The following is a 15,231-nucleotide window of genomic DNA, read 5'->3' on the forward strand; positions in this document are numbered from 1 at the left end:
CTTCTTAAGCCAATTTGTTGGCCATGGATTATTTAAATGTTGGAGGAATGCCACACTGACTACCGACCTTTGCCATGTCAGGCTCCATAAGAAATGTGCCTACTTCAGTGGGCATGGACTTGAGTGATCCATCTCCATATATTTTGTTTCAGTTGTGACAAAAATGGGAGTTATTTTGCCATGGTTTATAGGTGTTTGCTCTGTGATGTATTTCTTAGCTAAAAGAATGGTTCTTTGAAGAAATAGACTACCTTCAAAATAGCTTCTGCAATGCATGCCAGTAGATTGGCTGCAACTGCATACTAGCTAATTTGCTTCCATTGATTTTTGTTTCGTAAGGTGTAAGAAAGAAACAGGAAATATGATACTAACCTGGATAGCCCTGATACAGACTGCATTGCACTAATCAAATCATCGAAAGTAGAATATTTAGAGCTGCAGAATAATTAATGGGTCTCAAAACAACAAAAAGAAACATTAGCAATCTATCAGGATAACATGAGAATATAAGCCTTATCCTGCTACAGGTCGAAATGTGACAACTGTGGTAATCCTCTTAAAATGGCAGGCAGGGCTGGCTCTTCCACAAGGGACCCATTGGGAGGGTGCAGTAGATTGCATGGCTGCAGGGGAGGGAATAAGAAGGGGAGGATATGTTTCGTCATGATGCTTCAGCCATCATGTTGTGGGGCAGGCTTGGTGGACCAGCTGGCCTCTCCCTTAGGGTTGCCAACCCTCCAGGATTGGCCTGGAGTGTCCAGGAATTGAAGATCAATGTCCGGAGCACTGCTATGTGCAACCCTGGAGAAAAATCATCAGGACATTAGAAAAGTTTTTTTTTGTCATTTTCTTTGAATATTTCTCTTTATCAGATATAAAAATATTGAAAATGGGGAAAAAAAGACTGTTTGGCTGACAGTCAATCATCATCCAATTGGATAATGAGTCTTTTTGCTTTCCAATTGGCATAGGAAAGCAGTATGTCACAAGGATGGATGTGTTGGCTAACTAATGGCCAGAGCATGAGGACAAGTCATGTGATGAAACTTCCAGGAATATATTTAATTACTGTTAACAACCCTACTTTCCCTACCTGTCCATTTTGCATGTTCATATGCTACCTTATAGTGGTTTCCAACTCAGTGGAAGGACTGATAACTGGAGTTTGAGTTAGGGAAACCATAAAATTAGATCATTACTTTTATTTTGTGATTGTTCCTTACTTTCATAGGAATAATTTTCTTGATTAGGAAGCACAACATTAGGGGATGCTTTGAAGTGTTAGGTGTCAAGAGAAAGATCAGTGTGCATGACCGCTAATGTTTGGGAGCCTCAGAAGAGAAGCATTGTTTCTCTCTTACAAAAGGGTATACAAATGACAGCAGAATGCTACTTTGGTCTGGTTGCGGCAGCTATTTCCATATTATTAGATGCAAAACACCTTAGATAATTGTTGTTGAGCCTTGTCATCCAGAAGTTGCTTCATCACTCAAATTACTTAGCTTGGAAACTCCAGTGATGATCCCAGGAGAATGACAGCATAATCAACAAAGAAACAGATACATCTATGAAAAGTATGATGACTCAGAGTATTTGCATCCAGATTTTTGGACTATATCAAGAAAGGCAAGGTAAGGTTGTGATTTCAAATTCACCCATGGCAAGTTATAAAGTTGAATTCATAAAGCTGGTGACTTCTGTCATACACTTCAGGGTCAATTTTAATCCCCTTTGATTAGGCCTCTCCAACCCCAGCCATGGTATCAGGTGCCAAAACATGTGCCCAGCTCTAAATTTATGCAGAGAACTGTTCCCTTGTGTCCCTAGCACTCCGGACTGAATTCTTGTTTCCGCCCAACAGCCTTTAGTCCTCCCAGTTTCAGGAGGGTGATTGACTGTGGTTATTTAAAGAAAATCTGGAAGTTAAGATAACAGTGAGGCTGTTTCCTCTTTTGACTTTACTGTTACATTCGAGCAGCTCTTGGTCAATGTACTTGGGTGCTATTTTACCCTTTTGGGCCTCTGGACCTTCCCTAGCTTTCTGCTCTCCTGTAGATTTCTGCTGGCTGACGTGGGTCTCTTTTCTTTTGCTGGCTAATTCCTTGCTGCCAGCTAACTCGTTTCCAAGGAGGAAATCAATTCCAGCTACTGGTAGCTCAGGGACAATTCCTACCGTGACAGGGCCTGAAACAAGGTCACATTCCAGGCAGACCTTATGGAGAGGCGTTTGCACAGATCCTCCTCCCACTCCATTGATCAGGGTTTTGGTCTTCAGGGAGGACTCGAGGGATAGGTTTAGATTTCCTTCCAACAAGGACTGAGTAGCCCCTGTGTCCCGGGGTAGTACAACGGACTTGCTATAGGGACACTGTTCCTGAAAGGACAAAACTCCGGAAGTTCTCTGGGAGCTTGTCCAACTCCATAGTGCCGTGACCTCCAAGGGGACTACCCATATGGAGTCCTTGTCTGTGATGCTGCTGGTTAGATGGTAAAATGGCATACTGACTTTGCAGTTCCACAAGGCAATGTTACTGGTTCCACAAGCTAGAGTTCCATGTCACATGACTTCCACCTCTCCGCTCTGGCTTTGATAAGGGATGTGTATCTCTCGTCTGGGTCATCGATATTGTTGAATGTCTCAACCATTAAGAATTAAATGGAAGGTTGCGGGGTCCTTTGTCTTTGTAGATGAGCAGGCGTCTGTTGGTAGCCCTGGCCTTTGTACAAAAACAGAAAATGCTGGAAAAACTCAGGAGGTCTAGCAGCATCTGTGGAGAGAGAAACAGAATTTATGTAACAAGTCCTTATGACCCTTCCTCAGAGCTGAAGAAGGGTCACACAGACTCGTTATGTTAACTCTGTTTCTCTCTCCACAGATGCTGCTAGACCTCCTGGGTTTTTCCAGCATTTTCTGTTTTTGTTTCAGATTTCCAGATTCTACAGTATTTTGCTTTGGCCTTTGTATAGCTCTCTTTGAAGTTGGTCTGTGCAAGCCACAATGTGTCGTTAGTGGCTTTTCAGAGATAATGACGTGCACGGTTCCCTGATACTGCCAGGTAGCTCCTTTTGTTTGAGAGTCACTGACAGATTCAGCCATTTTAGGTCTTTATCCAGTTTTAAATTTTGATAGATAGCAATCAGCATATCTCTATATATTCAATAAAGAATATATACAAGGTGAGATCTTAGTCCCTCACAGTAAATCTAATAAATATTAGAAGGCAGGGAAAGATAATAAATGTGGAAGAAGTTAAATAAAAAAAGTCAAATCCATTTTTCACTATAACCACACGTAGGGACAAAATAGTCTAGGTATTGCATCATGATTATTTTGATTTGAATCTGTCAAGCAGCTGGCTGAACAACCTATAAACATACACCAAAATTCTATGCATTGGTCTTTTTGATTGAAGCGGATATTTTATGGTGATTATCTAGCACAAGAGAGACACTTTCCTCACCTTGGGTCTGATTGAACAAGTTCCTGCAATGTTTGCAGGACAGTGAAATGAAATTAAATGAAAAATCCTGCAAGATCATTTATCAAACGTAAGCAGATACCCAACTAGTGGAGTGTGTGCGTCAAAGGAAGTTGCTTCTGCAGGAGTCAACCACGTCTGATAACTGCACCTGGTCCTCGACACTCACCAAACTCTCACCTGTGGCTCCACATAGTTGTTTGTGCATGACAGCGGCCAAACCCCAGTAACTGTAGTGGTTTGCAGGCCTAACCAGGTGAGGGTAGGTGAGCTGGTGTCCACATGTGATGGAGAATGCCTATCTCCAATCACCCTTTTTCAATGCACTAAAGAAGGAGCTGCCTTGACGAATGTAGCAGAGGAAATGGTATTCCCTTAGTGGCACTGAAAGTGTTGCAGCACAGCTGTGTGGACAGCTGTAAAATTCATTGACATGGGGGCAGACAGTGTTGCAGATCATCCACTGCAGCTGACCATATCTCCAGTAATTTTGACTTGTCAAGCCACTGGGAACAGATGCGCAAGGCTGAGAGAGTGGGGCTGGCCAAGCACAATCCATCTCGATTGTAGTCAACTCACGTGGAGGTGTTTCTTACCGACTCCTAAACACACATTCCGTTAAATCCCGAAATGCACTCCATTTAGTATGCACTCACTACAGTATATTGTGGGCGAGACAAAAAAAAGGAACTCTACTTAGCTTCTTGGAACATACGAGCTCAACTTGATAAAGTCAACAGCTTCCAACCCCAGCACAGAATTGCTCTGCTTGGCAGGGATCAATTGCAGTACAATACAGGTCGAGTATCCTTTATCCGAAAACCGAACACATCCAAAAATCGCACTTATTTTGACACTCATCGACCTTTAGCGCGGGAAGTCTAGTTGTTTCTCTGCACTGCTTACCTTGCGATTTTTGTGGTGGACATGTCAAAAAGAAACTTTTTCAGATACCCTATATTTATTATTCAGTGATACATCTTTCTTTCCTGGCTATTTTATTTGCCTTAGACTATAGTTAGCCTAGGCTTAGGCTATTGTAATGTAAGTTTATATGTGGTATCCGAAAACCACAATTATCTGAAATCCAAAATGCAATCAGCCCGAAGGGCTGTGGATAAAGGATACTCCATCTGTATTGATATTACAACTTTAAGCAAAATCCATCTAACAGAGGAGGGGTAGCTAATAGAGCAATCAGCAGGCAACACATTCTTCTATATAGGCAAACCAAAGAGTGAGAAGTGAGAGGCAGGTGTTGGCTTTGCTATCAAGTCTGACATCACAATGATTTGGATACTCTCTCTAAGGGCATAAATGATTGCCTCATGACTCTACATCCACCGCTTGTTAACAACAAGAATGTGGCAATCATCATGCACTCCACCAGTGGCTAGTCCTGAGAATATAAAAGCTCATTGTGATGGGGGTCTTCAATACAAGGGTATGCGTTGACTTTCAGGCTTGGAATGGTGTCCTGGGGAATCAAAGTGTGGGGAAATGCAATCGCAATGACATGCTTCTCTTTTCACCCATTGTAATATGTCGATCACTAACACCATCTTGAGACAGAAGGCAAAATACATAAACACTTGGATGCACCAAAGATCTAAACACTGGCGTTAGATTGACTTTATCATCACCCGGTAAAGCAACATAACAGATGTTATGGTCACCATGGTTATGAGAGGAGCAAAATGCTCTACAGCTCCAAAATGAAATTTATTATCTCACCAAAAAGAAGACCAACATGCACTAGACCCCCAAGAAATCTAGATGTGCAAAAACTGGCATCTGCAGACTGCTGTGAACAATTCAGGCTCGGGCTTGTGTAACAGCTGCTCTCCAAAGAAAATCCGAGTGATGATGTTGAAATGAAACTTCCAATCAACAGTTCTGGAAGCTGCCAATGATGTCCAGGGATCATAGGAAAGAAACCGCCGAGATTGAGTCAATGAAAACGATTATCAAATTAAGGAGAAAAAAGCAGCATGCAGCATGGCGGGGAAACTAAGCTCCATCCGCTGGTAAGCTATCACTCCAGGAGAGCAAAAGGAACCTGCAACAGAAGCTACGTAGGCTGCAAGACACATGGTGGGCCAAACAAGCCAGAGAGCTTCTAGTCTATGCTGACCAGAACAACATGAGGAAATTCTATAAAGCCCTGAAGACTGAATATGGTCCTCCCTCACGCAGCTACTCACCTATTCTCAGCATTGGTGGGGAATCTCTCCTGGTGGACAGGACAATTATCAAAGAATGCTGAACTGAGCTCTATGGGCCCTTTGTACCATCAGGACTGACAATGCGATAAGTTGGATATGCCCAGGAACCCAAGAGGGAAAGAAAATTCTAGAGCGAGCATCTTCCGCTGTTGTGCCATAGGGGTACTTCTTTTAAGCCAATTTGTTGGCCAGGAGATGATTTAAATATTGGAGGAATGCCACACTGACTATGGACCTTTGCCATGTCAGGCTCCATAAGAAAATGTGCCTACTTCAGTGGGCATGGACTTGAGTGATCCATCTGCACAGATTTTGTTTCAGTTGTGGCAAAAATCGGAGTTATTTTGCCATGGTTGATAGGTTTTTGCTCTGTAATGTATTTCTTAGCTAAAAGAATGGTTCTTTGAAGAAATAGATTACCTTCAAAATAGCTTCTGCAATGCGTGCTAGTAGATTGGCTGCAACTGCATACTAGCTAATTTGCTTCCATTGATTTTTGTTTCGTAAGGTGTAAGAAAGAAATGGGCAATATGATACTAATCTGGATAGCCCTGATATAGACTGCATTGCACTAATCAAACCATCAAAAGTAGAATATTTAGAACTGCAGAATAATTAGTGGGTCTCAAAAACAACAAAAAGAAACATTAGCAATCTATCAGGATAACAAGAGAATGTAGGCCTTATCCTATTTACCCAAAATGCGACAACTGTGGTAGTCAGGCAGGGCTGGCTCTTCCACAAGGGACCCATTGGGAGGATGCAGGGGAGAGAATAAGAAGGGGAGGATATGTTTCGTCATGATGCTTCAGCCATCATGTTGTGGGGCAGGCTTGATGGACCAGCTGGCCTCTCCCTTAGGGTTGCCTAATCTCTCCAGGATTGGCCTATCCAGTTATCAAAGGATGCTGAACTGAGCATTAAGTGCTTAAGAGCCAAAACACCATAAATGGGATAGTTATAGACAAGCTTCCAGACTGGTCCAAATATGAAAATGTGAACAGCAAACCTTCTATAGTGGAGGTTGACAAAGCCATCAGACCCTTATCCTCAAGGAAAGTTCCAGGCTCAGACAGGATCCCAGGAGAAACTTACAAATCTAAGAGACCCCAGCTAGCTGTCAAACTCACACAACTATATCACAGAATATAGGATCAACAAACCATTCCTCAGAAGTTCAACAATGCTATGCCTTTTCACTTGTACAAAGGAAAAGGACAAAAATCTCTCTATGACAACTGCAGAGGATTCTCGCTGCCTGTATTAGCTGGTAAGATTCTAGCAAAAGTTCTACTCAACAGACTGGTAAGCCACATAGCAGAACATGTACTGCCAGAAAGTCAAAGTGGGGTTAGGAAAGGCAATGGCAGAATGGTATTGTCACCGAACTAGTAATCCAGAGACCCAGAGTAATGCTTGGGGGAACCTGGGTTCGAATCCCACCATGGCAGATGGTGAAATTTGAATTCAATAGGGGGAAAAAAAACAATCTGGAATGATGACCTTGAAACCACTGTCAATTGTTGTAAAAACCCATCTGGTTCACTATCTGCTCCCATTAGCTGGTCTGGCCTACTTGTGACTCCAGAATTGTCTGCACAGACAGTGAGATGGCAAATAAAATTGTCACAGCATAAACAGATTTGCCCGTTTACACAAGAAACTATGGAGGAAACACGATACCTAGCTTACAACAAGACTTACCTACCCTCCTATATGCCTGTGAGACATGGACTACCTACTCCAGACACATGAAGCAATTAGATAGGTTCCACATGAGAAGCATTCAGGGATCATGCACATCAAATGGAAGGAAAAGTGCCCAGCACTGAGGTACTTCAAAGAGCAGAAATACCTGAAATTGAAGCACGCATCATCAAGAGCCCAGCTCAGATGGAGTGGACATGTAAATACATATGACTGATGATAAAATCCTGAAGGTGGCCACGTATCCACAACTAAAATTTGGAAACTACCTGTGAGGTAGGCTTGAAGGCGAACTTCAGGAAGTCCACCAAAGACTGGGAGAAAAATGCACAAGAAAGAACCACCTGAAGAGCAATCTCACGTAGTGATGTTGCTTCCTTTGAACAGCAAAGAACACAGGTAGCAAAGGAAAAAAGTATGCTAGAAAGACTGGGTAGTCCCAATAAAATCAGACAATTCAATTGCACCGTGGAAAGCCACAAGGGTCTGAAATTGGGCTCCATAATCACATTGGTACGCACAACAAATGACTCTACACAGGCAAGAAACAGCCATTTTCGATAATGGAAGGAAACTGACAACTGAACTAGTACTGCATATGTATTCATTGCAACTAGAGTTTGATCTGGTTTCTTTTTTAAGTGAGGAACTAGATCATTATCATTGGATAAATCTCCTTTATATGGCACAGAATCCACATGGATAATATATCTACTGTCATGATGTTATCACCATTATAGCATCTTAAAGCAATAATGTCAATCATGACTTGGTCTTACTCTTGCATTAGATTGAGAATGTTTCAATTTGAAGAATGATGAGCAATCTACAAGCCAATCTATGAGGTTATTGTTAGAGACAAATAATCTTAACTATCATCTTTAGTCTTTTTTAGTATATACTTGACAGGAAATAACTCACTGTGATTTGACTCAATATTGAAGCTCCAGATATAGAAAGTAGTGTCATCTCATCCAGATTTAGGATTTTAGGCATTTGCTTCACAACAGGATCCATTTTTAGAACTTCTTCATCAAGCACCTTGGCTTGTTGTGTGATCATTATTTCTGCTTTACTTTGCTTCCTTTGAGATGTTTTATTTTCAGAAAATGCAGAAAATAATTGTAGATCATTCTAAATAAATTCAATTTGTAAAAAAAATTGTAATTGAATAAACACATTCATTTATAGTTTGAAAAGTGCTATCTTTATTTTCATTCGATTTTCCAATTCCCTTCTTTATCCATCAAACTTACAAACAGAGGATGATTAAATCTGTTATTCCATGAGCTACAATGCAAACGTTAGGATTTTCTTTGCCTTCTGTACTGGTAGAATGTTGTGCAAAGTAGGTGTACTGTATCAGATGTAATATTCCAATAGACATTAAGTAGAATATAATAAGAAATTCCATAGGATGAGGGCTGATTTTTCTTTATTTCCCACCCACTCATTTGATAGAATTAATTAATACTGGTTACCATTTTGTTGAGAAAGGATTTGGAAATTTTTCTAAGATCCAAGAATATTGTGGAATATTGTGGCAGTATGACAAACTACCTAGATCAGGTATATTTACTTCTGCATTTTGACATATATTTAATTCACTTGTTTCAACCACATCTCCATGTAATTGCACTGGGAACGGAACTCTGTAGAGGCAGCAGTGTGTTCCTTGTAGAAGCTATGACTGGAAAAGAACTCCAAGCACTCAAATTCTTTTAGTTTAGTTTCAGAAAATGGTTTAATGTATTGCTGCAGGTATTAAAATTGTTCTTCACCTATTGATTTATTTCCTTCTGCTTAAAGCTATAGCTTCCAATGTATACACTTTGAAGTTTAGCATGAAATGTATGGGCTGTTTTTAAGTTATTTTTCCATCCATCAGAGAACTATGAAGTATACAGTGAGTATCTCATGTTACTTCTACAGTCTTGTCCCCTCCTGTAGGGATAGATTGTTAACCAAAAGTCAACCTATTCCAGTCACTTCCTGTATAAGATAAAGATTTCAGATCACAGATGGGGTCAGCCTATCACCTTGTGCTGGGCATGAAAAATAAGTGTTGGGTAAAAGGTTGCACATTAATATCAAGGGGCTGGATTTTCCCTTCAGGGTGGAAAAACAGAAGCTGGAACTGTTTCCAGGTCTTGAACATCTTTAATTTAAAAAGATTCAGCAGCCAGGCCACTACTGTGCTAGGGGAGGGAGTCCCTTTACAGGGCAGCCTATGGCTGCTCCAGCACCCAGGCAGGCAGGCAGGGTCTCTAGAATTACAAATTATATTTATAGTCGTTTGGTGGTACAGAACTTGAGTAGTGCTGAACAAAGAGACATGTCTAAGCTTTTCGACTTGCGCTCATCAGGACACTTTGCAAGAATACCAATATAAGGGGAAAACAATTCATATTGTATGTGAAGAGAGTGCTGATTGGTTGGCAAGTGGCGTTGCCATGATGAATGTACCAGTGATGGTGACTGACAGTTAACTGCCAAGCATTGTTTGAAATTTAAACAGGCAAATTGGCCCTGATTGGTCAAGGCATTGCCCTGAGGAATGAATCAGTGAATGGCTGTCACTTATTTTGTTTAGCTGAAACAGATGCAGTGTGTGTACATGTTCTTTCTGTCTGCAAAGAATAGGGCTCTGTGTATCACTTATATTTACATAGTGCCTTTAACATAAGGAAATGTCCCAAGGCACTTCACAGGAGCATTATAAAACAAAATATGACACTGAGACACATAAGGGGATATTAGGTCAGATGGCTAAAAGCTTGGTCAAGGGTAGATTTTAAAGGGTGTCTTAGAAGAGGCAGAAAGACAGTGATAGAGGAAAAGAGACGTAGGGAGAGTGTTCCAGAGCTTAGGCTTGACTGGAGCGATGGCTCCCTAATGCCACTGGGTGCCTGCCTCCAGGGACAAACTGGTCTCCATCAGTGCTGGAAAATGGGGGCTAAATGGAAAATCCCAGTCAGACTTCTTTAATTGGAATTAGCTAGTCCCTTAATGAGCCTAATTGTATACCTACCACGTGTGGGTGGGTAGTCCTGCCAGTCCCTTTCTAGCCTCAACAAAAATGGCCTGGAGGCTGGATGGAGCAAGGGAACTGGCACGCCGGCTAGTGGATATAATTTTCGGCCCTGGGCTGAAAATCCAGTCCATAGATTCAACTGCCAAATTAACAGCATGAAACCGCTGCCCCCCACATGGGGTTGACCACAATAACTGGATACTGAAATTGGCTCTTGAAATACAGATAACATTAATCCACTCTGAAGAGAATAATTAATTACGGAGTATGCTTCTCCCATTATCTCTTAAACCTAGTCCAAAGAGTTGTTGGAATTGGCATAACCCTGCGTACATTCAAGTTTTTCCATGATCGTTTCCTGTGGAATATCAAGGCATTGATGCATTATCATCATATGCTTTTTTATCCTCTGCTTGGTATCCAAGTTGATGCTGGATACTGACATTTGAGATCATTATCTGCTCTCTGATACAACCATGTGAGATGGGACAGCCAACTGGGTAAGCAGAGGCAGATTGTGATAGGATTGAAAAATAGAAACAGAAATATTTTTTCCAGAAAGACTATTTAACGCTATATTTTATATTTGATAGATGGGGGAAGTAATTTATACAGGGAGCTCCTTTAAAATGTTATAGTATACTTGCTACTCTAGCTAAAACTATTCACAAATTATTACTTCCAAAATAGTTCCTTTATCAGTTTCTGACTTTTTTTTAGTTCATGGTATGAGCATCGTTGGCAAGGCCAGCATTTGTTGCTGATCCCTAATTGCCCTTGAGAAAGTGGTGTTGAGCTACCTTCTTGAACCACTGTAGTGCATCTGGTGCAGGTACATCCACATTGCTGTTTCAGTTCCCTTCCTAGGTATTTGACCCACTCACAGTGAAGGAACATTGAAATAGTTCCAAGTCAGGATGGTGTGTGGTTTGGAAGGGAAATTGCAGATGGTGGTGTTCTGACGCATCTGCTGCGCTTGGCCTTCTCAGCGTACAGGCTGTAGGTATGGTTGGCGCTGTTGAAGGAGACTTGGTGAGTTGCTGCAGTGAATCTTGTAGAAACTACACACTGCTGTCACTGTGTGCCAGTAGCCGAGGGAGTGGACGTTTAAGGTAGTGGACGGGATGCCGATCAAGTGAGCTACTTCAAGCTTTGAGTGTTGTTAGTGCTGTATTCATCCAGGCAAGTGGAGCATATTTCATCACACCCCTGACTTGTGCCTTGTAGATGGGGTAAGACTTTAGGAAGTCAGAAAGTGAATTACCCGCCACTGAATTCCCAGCCTCTGGCCTGCTCTTGTAGCCACAGTATTAGTACATATTTTTCTTTATTCTTTCATGGGATGTGGGCATCACTGCCAAGAGCAGCATTTCTTGCCCATTCCTAATTGCCCTTGAACTGAGTGGCTTACTAGGCCACTCAGCATTAACAGCATAAGTTAATTTCCATTGCAGTTAAGAGTTAACCACATTGCTGTGGATCTGGAGTCACATGTAGGCCAGACCAGGTAAGGATAGCAGATTTCCTTCCATAAAGAGCACTCGTGAACCAGATGGGTTTTTATGACAAACGATGATGGTTTCATGGTCACCATTACCTGAGACTAGCTTTATATTCCAGATTTATTAATTGATTTCAAATTCTACCAGCTGCTGTGGTGAGATTTGAACCCATATATCCAAGGCATTAGCTTGGATCTTGGGTCTCTGCATTACTAGTCCAGTGACATTATCGCCACATCACTATCTTCCCATATGGCTGATTCAGTTCAGTTGCTGGTCAATCCCCAGAATGTTGATGGTGGGGGATTCAGAGATGGTAATGCTGATGAACATCAAGGGAAGATAGCTAGATTCTCTCTTGTTTGAGATAGTCATTGCCTGTCACTTGTGTGGCATGAATGTTACTTGTCACTTATCAACCCAAATCTGAATGTTGTCCAGGTCATGATGCTTGCAGGCATGACAGCTTTGATATCTGAGGAGTTGCAAATGGTGCTGAAAACCGTGCAACAATAAGCAAACATGTTCATTTCTAACCTTATGATGGAGGAAAGGTCATTGATGAAGCAGCTGAAGATGGTTGGACCTAGGACACTGCCCTGAGGAACTCTTGCAGCAATGTCCTGGGGCTGGGATGATTGGCTTCCAACAACCACAACCATTTCTCTTTGTGCTAGTATGACTCCAAACAGTGAAGAGTTTTCACCCCGATTCCCATTGACTTCAATTTTGCTAGGGTTTTTTAAAATTCTTTCATGGGATGTTGGCATCACTGACTAGGCCTGCATTTCTTACCCATCCCTAATTGCTCTTGAGAAGGCGGTGGTGAGGTACATTCTTGAAATGCTGCAGTCCATGTGGTGTAGGTACACCCGCAGTGCTGTTAGGGAGGGAGTTCCAGGATTTTGACCCAGCAACAGTGAAGGAGCAGAGATATATTTCCAAGTCAAGATGGTGAGTGGCTTGGAGGGGAACTTCCAGGTGGTAGTGTTCCCATGTGTCTGCTGCCCTTGCTTTTCTAGATATAGTGGCCGTGGATTTGGAAAGTGATGTCAAGGGAGGGTTGGTGAGTTTCTGCAGTGCATCTTGTAGGTGGTACACACTGCTGCCACTGTGCATTGGCGGTGGAGGGAGTGAATATTTGTGGATGGGGTGCCAACGAAGTGGGCTGCTTTGTCCTGGATGACATCAAGCTTCTTGAGTGTTGTTGGAGTTGCACTCATCCAGGCATTGTATTCCATCACACTCTGACTTGTGCCTTGTAGATGGTGGATAGGCTTTGGGGAGTCAGGAGTCGAGTGGCTCGCTGCAGGATTCCTATCCTCTGATCTGCTCTTGTAGCCACAATATTTATATGGCTAGTCCAGTTCAGTTTCTGGTCAATGGTAACCCTCAGGATGTTGATAGTGGAGGATTCTCATAGAAGTTTAAAGCACAGAAAGAGGCCAATTGGCCCATTGTATCCAATTCAGCGATGGTAATGCCATTGAATGTTAAGGGCGATGATTAGATTCTCTCCTGTTGGAGATGGTCATTACCTGGCGTGAATGTTACTTGCCACTTGTCAGCCCAAGTCTGGATATTGTCCAGGTCTTGCTTCATTTGGACATGGACTGCTTCAGTGTCTGAGGAGTCGCAAATGGTGCTGAACATTGTACAATTATCAGTGAACATCCCCATTTCTGACCTTATGATAGAAGGAAGGTCATTGATGAAGCAGCTCAAGATGGTTGGGCCTAGGACACTCCCTGAGGAACTCTGCAGCGATATCTTGGAACTGAAATGACTCACCTCCAACTACCACAACCAATTTCCTTTGTGCTAGCTATGATTCTAACCAGTGGAGAGTTTTCCCCCTGATTCCCATCGACTCCAGTTTTGCTAGAGCTCTTTAATGCCACACTCGGTCAAATGCTGCCTTGATGTCAAGGGCAGTCACTCTCTTCTCACCCTTTGAGCTCCTCTGCTGACAATAATGGAACATGAGCAAACATAGTGACAGCTTATATTTATATAGAGACTTTAATGCAATAAAATGTCCCAAAGTGCTTCGGAGGAGTGGTTTCAACCAAAATTTGATACACGCCACATAAAGGGATGTTAGGTCAGATGACAAAAAGTTTGGACAGATGGGTCGGTTTTCTGGAGCTTCTTTGAGAGGTAGGTTGTCCATGGTGAAGTCCCTGTGCTTCCGAGGAGACATTGACTCATCAGGTGAGTGGGAACTCTAAATGTTATCCAACTGTTAGATAACCCTGGGCTTCAGGGTTATCATCATGGGCTTTCCATAGGGAAAAAAATGTAATTGTTGCTCCCTATTCACAGTGTACTGTACTGAAGCACTGAAAGCTTGGAGTAGATTCACAAGACACAGCCATGGAGATTGCATTGTCTTGCCACTTGCAGATTTTCTACAGCAATGTAGTTAGCTGCCAAGACTCAGTGGATGAATGATGAACACTGCCATGGATTTATCCCATTCATTTAATTGCCCTCTTGCTACCCATCTATCAGGATGTAGCCACGCAGTTGACCCTTTTGACCAGATCCCTCACATCGGCACAGTGCCATGGCATAACATGTGACTAAGAAGGTGTAAACCAGTAGGGCTATCAGTAGTCACGGAGAACAGCATGGTACCCTGGAGTCACAGCTGCAACATACATGGCACCGAGCATTTCTGCAGAACCATTTACGCCACCAAGCCTTAACAGTAATTATTGATAATATGGTGAAAATGGTTAGTGCACGTAAGCACGCAATTATAATGAGCATTATAATTAGAATGGCTCGCAACTCTTTTCACCGTACATTTTTAATGATAGAATGTCACACAGAGGAAACAGGGGAAAGAGATGGGTCCAGCTTCCCCATGCCTTTCTGATCAGGACCTTCTAGTTTTGGTGGAAGAGGTCCAGAACAGGAGAACAGTCTTGTACCCTGCTGGCCGGTGTAATCCATCTGCAACAACCTAGAAGGCCTGGATTCAAATTGTGGCTGTGGTGAGCACAGCAGGAGACCAGGATCTCTCATTGACACAGTGCCAGAAAAGGCTCAATGACCTGTTGCATTCTGGCAAGGTAAGTAGCTTGGCTCATCCACACAGAGGTCCAAGAGAAGGGTCACATCTGCATGCTGCAGCTAAGGTGAGAGACCTGGCACATACCTCTGCTTCAGCACTGAGGCATGTACATGTAAGCTACTCACATAGTGCACACAGAACAGATGTAATGAGCACCGTGATGCACACAGTGAAGAGAAATATTGCTGCATGTACTATATAT

The 15,231-nt window shown here is 42.4% G+C and overlaps 1 protein-coding gene across 5 annotated transcripts in view; it reads right to left on the reverse strand.

Annotated features, from left to right (window-relative positions):
* The window catches only part of lrrc9 (leucine rich repeat containing 9), a 197,358-nt gene that overhangs the window by 78,476 nt on the left and 103,651 nt on the right, over positions 1 to 15,231 (reverse strand). For all 5 annotated transcript variants that reach the window (XR_013579440.1, XR_013579439.1, XM_078562277.1 and 2 more), the window contains exon 18: positions 8,333 to 8,545. Coding sequence is in view for 3 of the 5 variants with exons in the window: in XM_078562277.1 (XP_078418403.1) it covers positions 8,333 to 8,545 (213 nt within the window). In the remaining 2 variants the exon portion in view is untranslated. The remainder of the gene's footprint in view (positions 1 to 8,332; positions 8,546 to 15,231) is intronic.

The sequence above is a fragment of the Cetorhinus maximus genome, chromosome 18 (assembly GCF_964194155.1).
Source record: "Cetorhinus maximus chromosome 18, sCetMax3.hap1.1, whole genome shotgun sequence".
NCBI lineage: Eukaryota > Metazoa > Chordata > Chondrichthyes > Lamniformes > Cetorhinidae > Cetorhinus > Cetorhinus maximus.